General features: G+C 37.8%; 1 protein-coding gene and 1 long non-coding RNA gene across 2 annotated transcripts in view; one reads left to right on the plus strand and one right to left on the minus strand.

The window, feature by feature from the left end:
• The first annotated feature begins 872 nt into the window (after positions 1-872).
• Positions 873-2,845, plus strand: LOC107750872 (uncharacterized). The gene is made up of 3 exons (XR_001641192.1): positions 873-1,095; positions 1,782-1,846; positions 1,933-2,845. It is a non-coding gene; the product is annotated as an uncharacterized LOC107750872 (long non-coding RNA).
• A 4,708-nt stretch (positions 2,846-7,553) lies between these two features.
• Positions 7,554-16,487, minus strand: part of LOC107751052 (metalloprotease TIKI2-like) — a 42,911-nt gene continuing 33,977 nt past the window's right edge. Inside the window, exons 4-6 of the mRNA XM_016566624.1 lie at positions 12,722-12,812; positions 7,864-8,112; positions 7,554-7,761 (exon numbers count right to left, since the gene is read on the minus strand). Coding sequence (XP_016422110.1) covers positions 8,001-8,112; positions 12,722-12,812 — 203 coding nt within the window. The 3' untranslated portion in view covers positions 7,554-7,761; positions 7,864-8,000. The remainder of the gene's footprint in view (positions 7,762-7,863; positions 8,113-12,721; positions 12,813-16,487) is intronic.

Here is a 16,487-nt window from a genome sequence, read left to right on the forward strand (position 1 = left end):
TTTTCTGTGAAAACAACTGTTTTCATACAGTAATAGCTGGACGCTTTTGTCCATATTAGGAATTTCCTCTACGACTTTCTGCGCGAGAGCGCCCTCCGGCTTCGAGTATGAATGAAACATACACTGCACGGAGTGTTCAGCGCTCCGTGATATTCACCTCGCCTTATTCTGGGTCCGAATAAAACATCAGATCATGCACAGACTATCCTGTCTCTTTGAATTTAAATCTATATTTATTTCACACTGGCTCTTGAAAACCTCTATGTGAACACACTTGCCCGAAAAAGTGCGGGGGACGAATTTACGTGATATTAAAAGTGGGGGGGACGCGTCCCCCGCGTAATCTACGCCCCTGACTCATCCTAACGACCCCCACACACATCTCTTTATGCAAACCTAGGCTCGCCCTTCAATTAATCTCACTGTCTTTGATCAACACTCATCGCTAAATTTAAACCCATTGGCACTCTGCTGCCCATATGTGGCACACTGCGTGAGTGGCCGTGCGACCACGATTGGTTTGATAAAAACAATTATGACATGGCACAAAAGACCTGAATATCCATTTCTAAGGAGTGGCGCGAGTGTTTTTCCCGCCACATACAGTACGTCGCCCTGGTAACGGCGCTTCTAGAATGCAGATCAGGCGCTTGGCTCTTGTATTCTTCTCAGCAATCGAGTTTGATAGCTATCACTTTTGTTCACAGGAAAAGGGGGCAGGTGGAAATTACAATGTGCTCCGAAACCATCGCCCAGATCTTTTTCCTCTCTCCAGTTCTGAATTGATCAAATTGCCTCCTTTTTTTCTTTTTTTGCCCTTCCACTTATGAGCGCCAGAGTCCTATAAAACCGCTCACTTAGGCGCGCGCGGCGGCAGCGGGAGAGAGGTCAGTGTTATCCAAACAGTGCCATCGGGCCATTTGCTATAGCACCCTCCAGTCAGCAAGCCGGAGGAATCAGAGCCCGTCACTTCAATCAAGCTTACAAGCACAAGCTGTGCACAATGAATTTATATTGTCAAGATCAGAGGAGCAAAATCACAGCAGAAGAGCCAGGGAGAGTGAAACGGGGAGAGAGATGGAGAGTGTGTGGGAGGTGAAAAGCAATGCACACACACACACACACAAATAGAGTATTATGCTATCGGTGTCAATGGCTCCTATTTTGCTTGTGCGGTTGCTTGTTTACAGATGGAAATAAACAAGTGATTGTTGAAGGTGAGAAAATAGACTGTGAGCAAAGCCAGCAGTAAACAGGGACCTGTTGTCATTGTGTGTGTATATGTAGGCTATGTGTACCAACAGTGTTAATGTGCTATTGTCAGGTAGCTGCTCTGTGGGTGTCTGGTTATGAAGGTTTATTTCAGCGGCTGTGTTTTCTCAACATATGTAACAATACTGTGACTATTTGAATATGGTGTGTGTACGTTTGTCAGGGCTGTTTTCTCATTTTACACCTGGCTGGTGCGGCCTTTGACCACATTAAGTTCTTAGTTATTATACCTGCTCTTATCATGTCCAATCAAATATTTAAAGAGAGAGACATAATGTTTACCTATAGAGAAATTGAAGTGAACCAAATGAAAGTGAATGAGAATGAAAGAACAGGAAATAATGTGAAAATAAGACGAAACATCTTGATGTTTTGGAGAAAATGAATCCAGCTACAGTTCCTCATATGTCCTCTAGTTTTAAATGGAGGTTAGTCAGTCTTTGGCAAACGGGATGTTTTTATGAGGCAGCACTGCAATTACCTGTTACCTTGACTGTCTCGGATTTAAGAGCATGCCGGCCTTGGGGTTACCTGGATACACCGGGGGGAGATGATAAAGGTCTTAATGGAGCCAGTGAGTTCAAATTAAATCCATTCCAAGTTAGTCTCCAGGTTCTCCATCAGAGTGTGTCTAAGGCCTATTACCTTGTTTATCTCCAGGGTCTCAGTTAAGGACATGCATTCATTGTGTATTTCTGCATCTTCAAATCAAGCTATGCTGTTTCCATGGTGTGGACCGCACCCTGCAGCACTTTCTGTGACATTTCAAATAGGTGTTTGGAGACTGACTGAGGGGAAAATATTTGATCGCTTATCTGTGCATGCTTCTCATCACTTAATCTTAGAATTTGCATATGTATGTGTGTGAATATCTGTATGTGTGTGTGTGTGTGTTTGCATAGTGAGCATTTAGCATCAGTTAGCAGACAATAGCCTCACAAACACACACACACATACATACACCCCCTATAGCACTGTTTGATCAAATTTAATCCAGGCCCATTTGATCTCCACCTTCCCTATGACCTCTAGCAAACTCCTTGGGGAGATGAAGGCTAAGGTGTGTGTTTGTATGCCTTGATGTCTGACTAAGGAGTAAACGCTGATGGTCAAACACACATCCCTTTTTTCTTTCACTCTCTGTCTACTCACTTCCAAATCCACCCCAATCCATTCCTCTCCTCCACCCACCTTAAAAAAAGGAAAATAATTATTTTATGGCTCAAGAGATAAAGTGGGAATTGATGTACTTATGGATCTGTTGGATATCTGGAAAATTACACTGATATAAATAATTACACTCAGTTTGATGATTCCCTGCACCTTTAAGTTTTTTCAAGTCTGCTCACAGATGATGAAATGAAGGCAGCGAGTGACATAAATCTCCTAAACATAGAACTCCAGTACAATTCAGAACATGGATTTTATTTGATCTATGTCAACAGTGGATAGTCTGCAAAAACCTGGTTTCTTTTTTCAGTTTTGTTTTTTACAAACCACCTAATCTCTGTTTATGAACACTCTGCCATTATTCAATGTGAACATTGCTTGTTGATCTGTAAACCCTTTTACTCCGGACCATTTTGTTGTCAAATGATGACTTCTGTTGCTTTGTAGTCAATAAAAATAATCACATATGTTTATCAGAATTAGTATTTATTAATGAGAATGTATCCCCCCCCCTCTCTCTCGCTCTCTCTCTCTCTCTCTCTCTCGATATTTCCAATTATTTTATTTACTAATTAATTAATTTAGAATAAATTTGTTAGCGTCTGTTTTTGAGTGCACTCTCTCAAGCTACAGTCGGTATCAAAGAGATCTTAAGTGCCCTTTGTTCACGAATAATGAAACGTCGAGAAAACCTGTAAACCACGACATACTCACCCCTTTCTTAATTTGCTCTCATTCTCTTTCCCTATAGAAACACTTTCTGCCTGTGAAGCAAAATATTTGCACGCCATAGCGACAAGGAGCTTACTGCATATTCAGCCCGGTCTCACGAAAATGCATATAAATAGTACGCCAAATAAAAACAAAAACTCGTATTGATACGCAAAAATGGACTTTGGCGCGTATATGCTACGCACGTGTTTGGCGTGCATAGGCCTATAATACGCAGTTTTCGCGTGCATATGATACGCATCTACCCCACAACCCTAATCCTACCCATCGCGTAGCATATACACGCCAAAGTCCATTTTTGCGTATCAATACCACGAGTTTTCGTTTTTATTTGGCGTACTATTTATACGCACTTTCATGAGATCGGGTTAGCATATTTAATGCAAACTGATCCTGTATATTGCAGTGTCTGTTTTAACACATTTTGTTTAAATTTCTGTAACTTGTGATGTTTTTTTTTTCTCTATTTTTGTATTTCAAACGTTGATATCCCCATATTTGACTGCTAGTAATGAAAATACTTTAGAAACCTACAACTTTTCACTAAAACATGGACATTTAAAAAAAAATTTTTTTCACTAATTTGCCGTGATAATCAAATTTACTTTATTTTAAAAGAATAATAATGGGATCTCCCATCATCTTAAAAAAATTGCCTGGTCAGATATAATATTTCTAGTCTATTTATTTATTTATTTATTTATTTAAATATAGCCTACATGAAAACCGTATGTGGATATATGAAATAAATTAACAGAACCTGGCGATTTAAATGACACATTTTTTATGTCATTTACTATTCATAACTAAAATTATAAGCAACATATTAAACTTTCTTACCTAAAAACATTTTTCCTGAATATATTATTATTATTATTATTATTGTTATTATTATTAAATTAGACACCTTGCTGTCTAGTGATCCCTGTAATTTCAAATTGGTTCAATTTCCTTGTATATGTAAACATAATTAATCAATTTAAAAATAACAAAACTGTATTACAAGCAGTTAAATTCTATATTTACATATTATGTAGCCAACATGTTGTTTATCATAAGATATTACTCCAGAGACATTTTTTTTTTTAGGATTACAAAGCATTACAAAGGATATTGCATTAAGACAGTGAATGGTGGTTTATCCATGCATGGCTCCTGCTTTATTGTCTGACACCCACACAAAGGCAAACTAACCTCAACGGAAACACTGTGGCATTGTCACATTATAGAACAATAAAATATTTTGTATTAGACCAATATTATCAACATTTTGTACAATGGGGAGAGCTGTATTTTTTTCAAGGTGAATATTGATGCACTAATGTGTTTTCCCAGACGTTCCTTTTGAAGGAACTGAAATAATAGCACTTATTTGAAATAATAAATTGTCCTTTATACCTGGTGATCTCTTAAGAAAGTCATTTCTTTCTAGCAGTCCCTAATATAAGCAACAAAGCCCCCTCTTGTTATGTGTGTTTCAGAAACATGTCCCTGAAATTTTATTGATCAATTGGAACATAAGCCTGAACTTGTAGTGTTATATTTAAAAAAAGACCTTGAGTTGATAACCATTGTGTGCATGCTTTATCTTTCGCTACTCCATTAGAACTGCTAGATATATTTCCAGAAAGCATTTGAGGGCCCCAAACAAAAATACACAGACAAAGGATAAGTTTTTTAAATACAATAGGCCTATAATATTAATTGTTAGCAATCCTCAGCATCTCCCCAGTGTTTAGCCTAGACAAGATGCTGAAACCACTCCATCTTGGTCTACCCAAGATGGGCCTTAACCTTGGACCATATGACCATGCTTTAAATCTGAGGGGGTCCTGGAGGTGTGTGGGCAAAGTCATGCCTTCCACATTATATGCTTTAACATGGATAGCAAATCCAGCACGGTTAAACAAACTTAACCTTCATTTGTGAAACGGTGCAACTCAAAGGGCAGAAAACGACTTGTGAAAGTAATTACCCCTAGGGAAAAGCAACTGGGGGAGAAAGAGAGAGACACAGAGTGGAGGTAAAGAACAGAAATCATTTAAGATGAAGTGGCATTTTAATGAGTTTGCTCAGACATTGATTTTCCCTAGTAATCTTTTATTAATATGCAGTGGGTGTTCTGTCCCCAAGCCCAGGGAGGGGTCACAGCCTGTCAGGACCCCTACTCCCTCAAATAACACCCCAAAGCCCAGGGAAAATGGTATTTTAGCAAAGGCAAACATTGTCCTGTCTTGGCTTAAGGGGCGAAATAGCTGTTTATTTTAAAACTTGTTCCTCTTTGCCTGGATAAGGGACGTACTTTGAAGAAGAGCGGCAGGAGGTGAATATATATATAAATGAAATGCATAAAATTGAAGCTTTGCTTATTGATTTTATTTCTTTCTTGAAATGTGAAGTTGTAAGTGTTTAAACTTCACCCAATTGCAGCATTTCACTAGAAGGACAAACATATTTACAATTGTGCAGAATAAATAATTACATAAAAAATGCATTCTAGAAAGATGAGACAGTGAAATGTATTAATTTGATGGTAAACAATTTGTTTTATTTCAATTATATTTATTTAAACATATTGTGATGAAACATATAGCGTTTCAAATAATTTCATATTACGCATTTGTCAGTGATTTCAGTTTCTTTAAGTTGAGAAAGAAGTCCCAAAGATGAAAGCATGAGAAGGATGGTTATTGTTTTTGCCTTTTCTTACAGAATACTGTATGATAGCTTTTATCTTTAATATCAGAATTCTTCATTATAGCAGCTTAAAATTATGTTGTTATATAAAGACTAGAGAATCATTTTTAACCCAGGATTACTGAACGTAGACACACCATTCATCTTTTGAAACGTATTTCTGAAGGTTGTTGATTAGACTGCAACCAATTTCTCAAGGTACATTCAGTTACAAAGGGGTTGTCTGCCACCTAGTGGCGATTACAATAAATGAGGGTAAAGGGAAAGTTTATCTAAAAAATAAAATGTTGTCATTATTTACTTACGGCATTCCAGCGCAGCATTTTCGTTCTTGAAACAGAAAGGGGATAGACAGCTTTTCAATACAAGAAAGCGTATTACTAATTTAAATGGCAATCTACAAGAAGAAAGATTTTAAAGAGTAGGCTACCATAAAACCACTCCATATGAATGGTTCCTCCATATGGACGAGCAATTTTCCTGTGCACTTAATTATAATCCGCAGTAGCGTTTCGAAAAGCGCCTGTTGTGATCAGTCACATGACATGATGCGTGAACAGATGGCGTTTGTAGAGCGGCGTGTCTAAAGGCGTCATTTGAGCACGACAGCGAACCATATTTCGATTCAGAAGAATATTGGTCACCTGTCATGGATTACTTTTATAATACTTTTTTTTAATTTTATTTTTTTAGCTTGGCGTTTAAAATCACTGTCTGCTTTTATTGCATGGAAAAACTGCCTAAGGATATTCTGCCTGTCATCTCCGTTCATCTTTTAAGGAAGATAATATTACGTTGGAACTGCATGAGGGTGAGTAATGCCAAAATGATAATATTTTCATTTTTGGGTGAATAATTATATAGTATTATATAATTATATAATACTAATTATTGTATAAGTATATAATAATTATTATTATAAAAATAAAATTATATGTTTTGAGTGCCAGTAGAGGGCAGTGTGCGTTGATTTCTCAGCAACACTGCAAAATATCAATGGACAGGACAAGTCAAGTTTGTTTACATAACTATATACTTTAATACTTGAGAAATGCATGAAAATATACTCTTCATGAAATAATAAATATAAAATTTCTGTATGAACAAATGCACAATTTACAAAATATAAATGTCATCTCTGTGAACTAGGCCTATTTAAGTTATCTGTCAGTGACCATATCACATAATAAGACTCTATTATATAATTTAGGTGTTTAACCTTTATATCATATTGATAATTTTGGTATAGTTTCTTTTGCCCCATTTCATTAGAAAAAAATGCACATTCATATTTTGCTGTCTGCTCTGATAGAGCAATAGGGAACAGTCATGTGGGTATTCACATAACAAGGTACAATCTTCGCTGATTTCTATGAATCAACTCTGGGCAGAGTCATTGCCTAAGTATAACAAAATGTTCTTGTTTTTCTCTTATTGTTATTCTTACAGACTACCATTCTGCCAGATGTAACAATTAGAAATTACTCACACACATCTACTGTTACATACTGCGGCAACTAATTTACTGTAGGCAGACACCCAAAATTGATCTAAGCAGTACCTAAATGTACTTCACTGCCATTTATTTTTACCACAGGCAAAGTCACTCAGATAAAATTCTGATTGAGTTGGTTTGTGAACTTCCAAGAGATCCATTTCCCTCTTCAGGAAGTGAGAAGCAGTTGTGAAATGAGACAGGCCAAAAGGCAACTCAGCGCATATGTTGTGTTTGGAGCAGCGGAGTCAAGTGCGCTGGGGTTTGTGGGCTGGCTGGGGGGCTTCAGTCTGTCTCGGAGCGGCGTTCGTCTTTGCTGTTGTTCCTGTCGTGTTTGAGGAGGTTCCACTGTCACATAACCATTGGTTATCCTTATATACGGGTTTGGAGTCGTGCTGCAGTCAACATGGAAACAAAAATGTGGATTTTGTTAGTTAAAATCAGCTTTGAGTTCCATGTTGTGGAAATGTGGTTTGTGGCATGTGTTGTGTCCTCACCTGTCTCCTATGCGCACCCACAGGTCACTGAACAGCCGTGGTCGACTGTGTGCATGATGGGTTTCGCGGGGGCGCTTGTAGCGGCCAAACTCCTCTAGCTGGCTGAGACTGTCTGGCAGCAGCATGTGGGGGAGTTCTTACTGACTGATCTCCTCTAGCTCAGGAGGTTCTGATGTCCATTCCGTCACTGACTCAGAGCTGCCTTCAGTGGGATTCATAGTAGTCCCCTCCACCTCAGACCAGTTCCTTCTGTGAGAGCACATGGAAGTTATTAAACTTGTGGGAGGCAAAGGTTTAATGTGAAATTGTGAAAACATGAGTAGTTGATCATTATATATGTGCTTAAAATGAAGGATGCATGATATTAGAGATTATTATTCACTCTTAAGAAAAATGGTTCTAAACAGTTCCAGAAAAGGGTTCTTCAGCTTGTAACAATAGCAGAACCCTTTTTGGTGCTATATAGAACCCTTTTTAAAAGGTTCTATAAAGAACCATTGCTATGTAGGACCTTAATGCTATTATAAATAACCTTTTTAATGATGTTTATTTTTAATAATATTGGTATATTACTATGTTTATATCATTAATATTAGTATTAATAATATTATTTTATAAAATATTTATTAATATTTTTTCCCCTCTGTCTGCCTGGTCTTATAATATCTTGTAGCCTCTATTAGGGTTTTACATTAAAACAACAACAGCCTGTTGTTTGAATTAGGTACTTTTTTTATTGATGTGAAATTGTAGCAAACATGTCAGCGCTCATAACAACAGTTATTAGCTGGATACATTAATAAATGACAATTGACAGTGAACATGAATAAATACATAAAAAAGTAAAACAAAATAGAAAGAAAATAGATGTGATGATATCTTCAAAATCCTGGCTTCTCCAATTTTGGTGTGATTGAGTGGCAGTTTCTCTGCAGATGATGAGGTTGTGGGATGTGATGCATCTGAAATACACAACTGAGTTTAGTGTGTTACAGTGTGTCTATTTGTTTATGTAAAAACAGTTATGTTCACGAAGGCCAAAAGTAGCAAAAATGGACCGTATGTCACAATGTTAAAAGGAACAAATGGGATAGCTTTAATGTTTGTAATGTGTGACTGGGTATGTTTATGCATAAACCCAAGTAATAATAAAAAAAAAAAAATCTAACGATATGGATTATATATTAAATATCTCTGTTGCTTAGTGGAGAATAGGAGAGAAGTATCCTTAGCTTAACAGAGCTGCTCATACTTGCATGTGACCAAAAAACTAAAGAGAGAAAACCTTTAGCCATGAAGAGAGAAAACCCTTAACCATTTAACCAAATAAGCATGCCAATTAAATATCAAATATATATCCAATTTGGACAAATACGATAAATAAAATATCTAATATTGTATAATAATACACTGAACAAAATTATAAACGCAACACTTTTGTTTTTGCCCCCATTTTTCATGAGCTGAACTCAAAGATCTAAGACTTTTTCTATGTACACAAAAGGCCTATTTTGCTCAAATATTGTTCACAAATCTGTCTAAATCTGTGTTAGTGAGCACTTCTCCTTTGCCAAGATAATCCATCCACCTCACAGGTGAGGCATATCAAGATGCTGATTAGACAGCATGAATATTGCACAGGTGTGCCTTAGGCTGGCCACAATAAAAGGCCACTCTAAAATGTGCAGTTTATCTAAAAAAAAAGATGGTTCTTTTCATGTAGTAATGGTTCTATTTGGAACCATTTCGTTCTGAAGAACCCTTTTTAACCCTTTAACTCTTTTTGTCAAAATTAGATATATATTTGTGTGACCCTGGACTTAAGTCTTAAGTCGCTGGGGTATATTTGTAGCAATAGCCAAAAATACATTGTATGGGTCAAAATTATAGATTTTTCTTTTATGCCAAAAATCATTAGAGTATTAAGTAAAGATCATGTTCCATGAAGATATTTTGTAAATTTCCTACTGTAAATATATTAAAACTTAATTTTTGATTAGTAATATGCATAGCTAAGAACTTCATTTGAACAACTTTAAAGATGATTTTCTCAATATTTAGATTTTTTTGCACCCTCAGATTCCAGATTTTCAAATAGTTGTATCTCTGAAGATATTTTGTAAATTTCCTACCGTAAATATATCAAAACTTATTTTTTTATTAGTAATATGCATTGCTAAGGACTTCATTTGGATAACTTTAAAGGTGATTTTCTCAATATTTTGATTTTTTTTTGCACCCTCAGATTTCAGATATTCAAATAGTTGTATCTCGGCCACATATTGTCCTACCCCAACAAACCATACATCAATGGAAAGCTTATTTATTCAGCTTTCATATGATGTATAAATCTGATTTTGACACTTAAGACTGATTTTGTGGTCCAGGGTCACATTTGATATTTAATTGGCATGCTTATTTCCCCACATTTTAAATTTAGATTATCTTTCCTGTCATTTAACTCTCACTCAAATGTTTAAAAAACATTGATCATTTCATAATGTTAATATTTGAGCAAATCTCAAAATGTTAATTAAGTATTTTACAATTAACCATTTACAACACAACTCTCAAGTTATCGATATGGGGCAGAATTTTAATATTGACGTATTTTAATAGAAATTCTGTTGTAGCATTCAAAGGGAATTAATTTTGAATTATTTTAATTAAAATGTATTATTAATAAATATTTTAACATCAGCATTTATAGCAAAAATACAAACGTATTTACATAACGCACCGTGCCTGACGAAGACCTGATGGTCGCAATGTTGCCGCAATAAATTATTTTTATGGAGCAGTTACATCAGTGTGCGGACAATACGTTTGTATTTTTGCTATAGTTGGACTTTTTTTTGTCCTGCACCTGAGCCCTGTGTGGGTTTGTGGGATGTGCGCAACTTTCTTAAACATCAGCATTTATGACATAAAAATAATTCTCAGAATATCTGTATTGGTCTGAATTGTTGATATTTAATATTTAAAATAGTGGACTTTTTACATATGAAGGTTATTTGAGAACTGGGCAATGTCAGGAGACACCTTTGAAGTACTGAAGATAACATCCTAGTAGTGTTTTAAAAAGCTCTGACTTAGTGTGAGTGTGTGTGGACTTCTTTGGACTTCAAACAGCTTGATATCAACCTTTCGGCTTGCTAAGAATTTACAAAGAGCCAGTGAGGTCAAAACCACAACCTCAATTAAGTCTTGAGCTCCCTTACTGATATCCAAGTTTAGGCTTACATACCAATCTATACTGCGACTAAATGATAGTAATAGTATTATATAACCATGACATTTGTTTCATCAATTTTGAATAAAGAACTGAAGATTAAAGACATTTGGACATAGACTTTACCATAGTGTACCAGTAGGGCGTAGTATTGTCCAAGATTATGCCACTCTATACTTGTCACCTCCAGCTGGTGAGTGCCCACTGGGGCATTTTATTGCAGGAAACACCAGCCAAAGCCGTGCACACTGGGTAACCATGACGACATTTGGTAAACCGTCCTTCATTCCGAACTGCCTCATTGTGGTTAGGCCAACCCGCTGTGTTTAGTACGTCCACAAAGTGTTTTGTTTGGTTTGAATCTCGTAATCACCCATATGTGCACCACAAACACTACAGGACTGTTTTTGGGCCACGAGTTTGTGGTTCATGAGCTTTTAGTAAACATATGTCCGGCTGCCATTGCACGTTGTTTTACTTGCCCATCATATCACCTTGTTTTTTCGCTCTACAGTGGAGAGAAAGTGAGCTGAAGGGAGTGGGCCTAAGAAAGCTGCAAGGGTTCGTGTTTCTAAACCGCAGTCAGTCCGTCATTCAGCTGGTCCATCTAGCTGTCAGCTTGTTACCACAGCCACTGTCATCATCTCCAGCAATCTGAGAACCCTTCACGCTCTCTTTCTCTTCCTCTATAACTTCCACTGCCACAGTGTGCCAAATGAAAATGTTTGCACTAAAATTTGCAAAAGGAGGTTTTTCAAATGACATCGGCTGGAAGTTGTGGTGGTGGTTGGGTGCTTTGTGAGTTTGAACTACCTTTCTGGGACCATTCAATTGCTCGGCATTCTCATTTTTCCATTTTTGCCTTTGTTGGGTGTTGGAGCCATTACAACAGTTATTTAATGAGTACAACCTACACAACCTTTGGATCACCTCTTTCCAGCTCCCCTAAAGACCTGTTGAGTAATGGTATGAGTATGCCAACGATGAAGGTGGGTTGTCTCTGTTTGAGCAGGCATAGCACCCCTCTGTGAGGCATGAGCTGGCAGAGCGCTGGTCTGGCCCACTCCGTCATGGTTAGCAGGAGGAGATCATAGGCATAGTTTAGCTCTGTTTGCAGTTTAGCACAGTAAGTGAAATATCCTCTCAGTGAATTACAATGTGCTTGGGGTTTCTATGTGGTGAAATACGATGCATTGCTGAACCTGTGTACGTAGTACACGTCATTATATTCTGTGCCACAGAATATTCAGGAAAGTTTCATAATTATTATGTGTGTGGGCAAGGTATTGGCATGAGAAGAAAAGGAATTAGAGGAAGACAGAATCTAAAGGAAGGGAAGGGTGAAGAGGAGAACTGATAGATAGATAGATAGATAGATAGAAGAAAGATAGATAAATGTTGTATTTAGTTTATATATTAATTCATATTTAATAAACTAGGCTAACTTTTGTGGACCAGGGTGGAAACATTTCTTTGCATTGCATTTCAGTAAATTTTACTTGTCAATCCAATTCCAAATCCAATTCAACTGTGGTCAACACCCTCATAAACTCAGTGGGTGTCAATTGTTCAATTCTGAATTTTGCACAAGCCTGGTGCGAAGTGTGTATGAGTGTGTGTACTTACTGTGTGATGGTTCCTTGCGCTGGTGTATGCTCCACCTCATAGCCCTCCTGGCGCAGGATGTCTAGTACACTGTGATTCCCCAGGAAATGACCTGCAGCACACAAGAAACAAGTAGCAGCCATGTTAAAGAGGTTTCAGGTGGGTGTGGGCAAATATTAAGAGAAAGCAGATAAGGTCATCATGTAGTCATGGGGGTGACGCTGTCTCAAGAACCCTCCTTTTCTCTTGTTCTTGATCTCAAGGTGCACTTGTTCCTTCAAGAATGAGGCCATATAAAATGCCCCCGTGCTACTGTCTCTCCGCCTTGGCTCTCACGTATAATACACTCATAATTCCTTCACTCTTGAGACATCAAATGCACATGTTCCAGCGCCATGCTGATGAAAGCTGTTTCACTTCTCTGAGCAGCCAATAATCCTGTGTGTCACTCAACCCAGCAATAAGCGCTAATACAGCCTAACCTCATCGCCTCAGCATGCTCCACGAGTTTATTAACGGCACGCTGAAAATCTTCAAGGCTGTCTCTTTTCATGCTTCTTTATCATCATTATTTTGCTGATCAGTTGTGAAGACAGGGCGGGGGAGGGGGAGCGAGGGGCCCGCGGCGCTTTCTTGGCCAGCAAGTTCAAAGGCTGCCGGGGCGACTGGCATGGAGCGTGAAGAGGCTACCGCTGAGTGTCGGTCAGATCAGATGGACAGATTACAGTGTTACGCCCTTCGGTAGGGTGGAAAGAAACAGGCAGCCCATTGAGGCCGGTCCCGTTGTGTTCCTCACCTCGCCTCCCATCCCAGTGCCAGACTCAGACAGGTTCAGTGACACAGCGGCACGATCAGCAGGCTTTCACACCCACATCCTCTGATTGATGTTCTTATTAAACTCTGTTAGAATGTACTTTTATGGAAATTTTGAGTAAAACACCCATGCTCCTGTATTCTGCGTGTGAGGTCGAGCGGTTCAATTTATGTGCTGTATTTATTTGCAGGGTTCCAGCCACATAAATAACCCAGCTGGACAGAGCACTCTCACAGACGTTTGGCTGCTGGAGGAAGTAGTTACTCGAGAAGCGTTCAGTTACCAGAGGAAGTAGTTAGCTTATGTTTCAGGCTGCGGTGAGGTACGGGTGGTCAACTGGCTACCAAATTGGTGAGGTTTTTCTTGGGGGTGACTTGTTAAATCCACATGCGGAGGTTCTTGGGTGCGTTCAAGTCATGTTAGAATTGTATTTACAAGTTAATCGCACATGAACGCTACCACCAAGTCGTAATTACATATGGAAAACTCATAGACGTTTGGTTACTGAAGGAAGTAGTCACCTGGCTACCAAATTGGTGAGATTTTTCTTGATTGGGATTTGCTTAGGGACTTTGGTGCATTCAAGTCATGTCAGAAAGATTGTATTTATGAGTAGAGCACACATGAACGCAACCACCAAATCGTAATTATAAGTAGGAAACTCGGAACTTCCTTGAAGCCCAGAGTTTCCGAGTTGGTGACATGAGAGTAAGAAAATATGGCATGGGCAATAGATGTAACGTTGATGGTAAATTTAAAATTAATTAAAAGATTTTTTTCTATTTACAATAAAGCTAAATTGCATGTACAAAATATGATAGTATTGTACAATTTCTATAGAATATGTAACGATTCAATTTACAGCACTTTCATAAATTGAATAAAAACGCAAAAACACACCTGATTCACATTCTTTATTCATGATTTTGAAGAGTAAAAAAATCTTGCTGAATTTTTTTGTAGAAAAGGTACATCGCCATCTTGACTTGTACCTGACGTTAGGGCTGCGCAATAATGGTCAAATGGATAATCACGATTATTTCTCTCAAAAACAAAACCCCGATTATTAATCATGATGATTATTGTCATTTTAAATCTTTTTACATTTTATCAGAATTAGTGCATTGTCACATAAACACAAATCAAGAAAACATCAACTTGCATGGTTTGCTCATAGATTTACATAGTCACAGCAACCAGCACAAACAATGTTGTGAAAGAAAACAGACTGGCTTTATTACACTTTTATTTGAGCAGAATATCTGATAGAGATCACTAAGCTCCAACTTACATGTTTGCCTGTGTTTTCAGCTCATTTTAGTGCTTTTTCCATAATGTTGAGAGCGCATGTACATGGTTGCCAGGTTGGGAAGAATAAGTAAACCATGAAAAAAGCTCTAATTGGGAGATTTAAACTCTTGAAATATGGCAACTGCAACCATGAAAGCTTGTGGAGGCTTGTTACCAATGCAAGATAACAAACGCAGAATTATTGTTTAGGATAAATAACCAAATGTCGCAGATGATTATGTTTAATAAATCGAGTGCAGAAACCGTGATCACCATTAATATACGATTCCTAGTGCAGCCACACCTGACGTCGTAATAGTGACTTCCCAACTCATAAATACGAACTTCCCAGCAGGACTTGAGTGCACCATTACTGAAGCCCTCTCCTTTAATTAATGCAAGGAGGCAGGCGCATGCTACAATACAAATGAAATACTTGCTCTCTTTCTGTGTAGGCACCCACACCCAAAACACTGGCACGCGATAAATAAATATACACGCCCAGAAACAAATAAACAAACCCATACAGACTCCGTACACACAGACTCACTCCACTTCAGGAGCTTCAGCTCTCCAAAGGCTGATACAGTTCATTATGTATATGTGTGATGTTTATTTTGTGGCCGCAGCTAGCATATTCTGATTACCAAGAACAAACTGCTGTTAAGAAATCCTGAAACAGCCCAGTACACGCACAGCCAGTACACGCAGGCCTTGAACAAATCCATTTGAGGCTTAGCCAAAGCTCCTGGCTTTTCGCTAGTTAGGCTCAGAGCCTTTGTCCAAATCACAGAGATGAGACAGGTGCAGTGACTGTCAGTTCATTCCTTCTGATTCCATCTGAGTTCAGCACAAGTGGTGTTTCCATTGTTGGAATTGGAGTATTTGTTTTTCAACCCTTGTCTCTATTGGTGCATGGAGCATGGTGGGAATGATCCCATGGATATAGGTTAGAATCACAGGGAACATGCATACCTTAAATTCACTGAAAGTGGCTTTAAATAACAGTGTCTGCCATATTCATAAATGTGAATGTTTGACTAATGTCCTTACAGCCTAGCTTTTACTGTAATGTGCAAATCTACAGTTTAAACTATGTGCTCTCTCTCACTCTGACTTTCATCAGACTTGTTCCCGTTTTCTCTCTTGGGGTAATTAGGGCTCTCAATCACTTTTTAGCAGGACTTGTTTGGTGCATTTATACTTTTTCTGAACTCCCCTCTCCTCTCGACCCTTCATCGTCGTACTCAGAAGATGTACTGTGAATGGTTCAAACATTGGTTTGAGTATTTTGGGTTGCGTCCAAACATGTCAGCACCTTCATGATACATGATCCATGACACACAAGAGCATACATACACATACAGCCAATATTTTAGGCATGTGAGCAGTTTTACACAGCAGTTTTTTAGTTTTAGTCATAGTTATTGCCCGTTTAAATTTAGTGAAATTGTTTATATGTAATATTTGTATATTTAAAAAATATATAGTAATTGTACTAAAATAGCATATAATTTGATACATTGATATGCAAAATAGCCCAAACTTAAATTGAGTGAACAAAAAATTGAAAGCAAACCAGTTACGTTACAGTTCAGGCATTCAGATCTATGACTGAACATACTCTGCATAGTTCTTCTAAAAGCATTGTTAGTGCATTAATACATTGCAGTGTTTTTTTTT

The sequence above is a fragment of the Sinocyclocheilus rhinocerous genome, unplaced genomic scaffold (genome assembly GCF_001515625.1).
Source record: "Sinocyclocheilus rhinocerous isolate Xijiao unplaced genomic scaffold, SAMN03320098_v1.1 scaffold2267, whole genome shotgun sequence".
Taxonomy (NCBI): Eukaryota; Metazoa; Chordata; class Actinopteri; order Cypriniformes; family Cyprinidae; genus Sinocyclocheilus; species Sinocyclocheilus rhinocerous.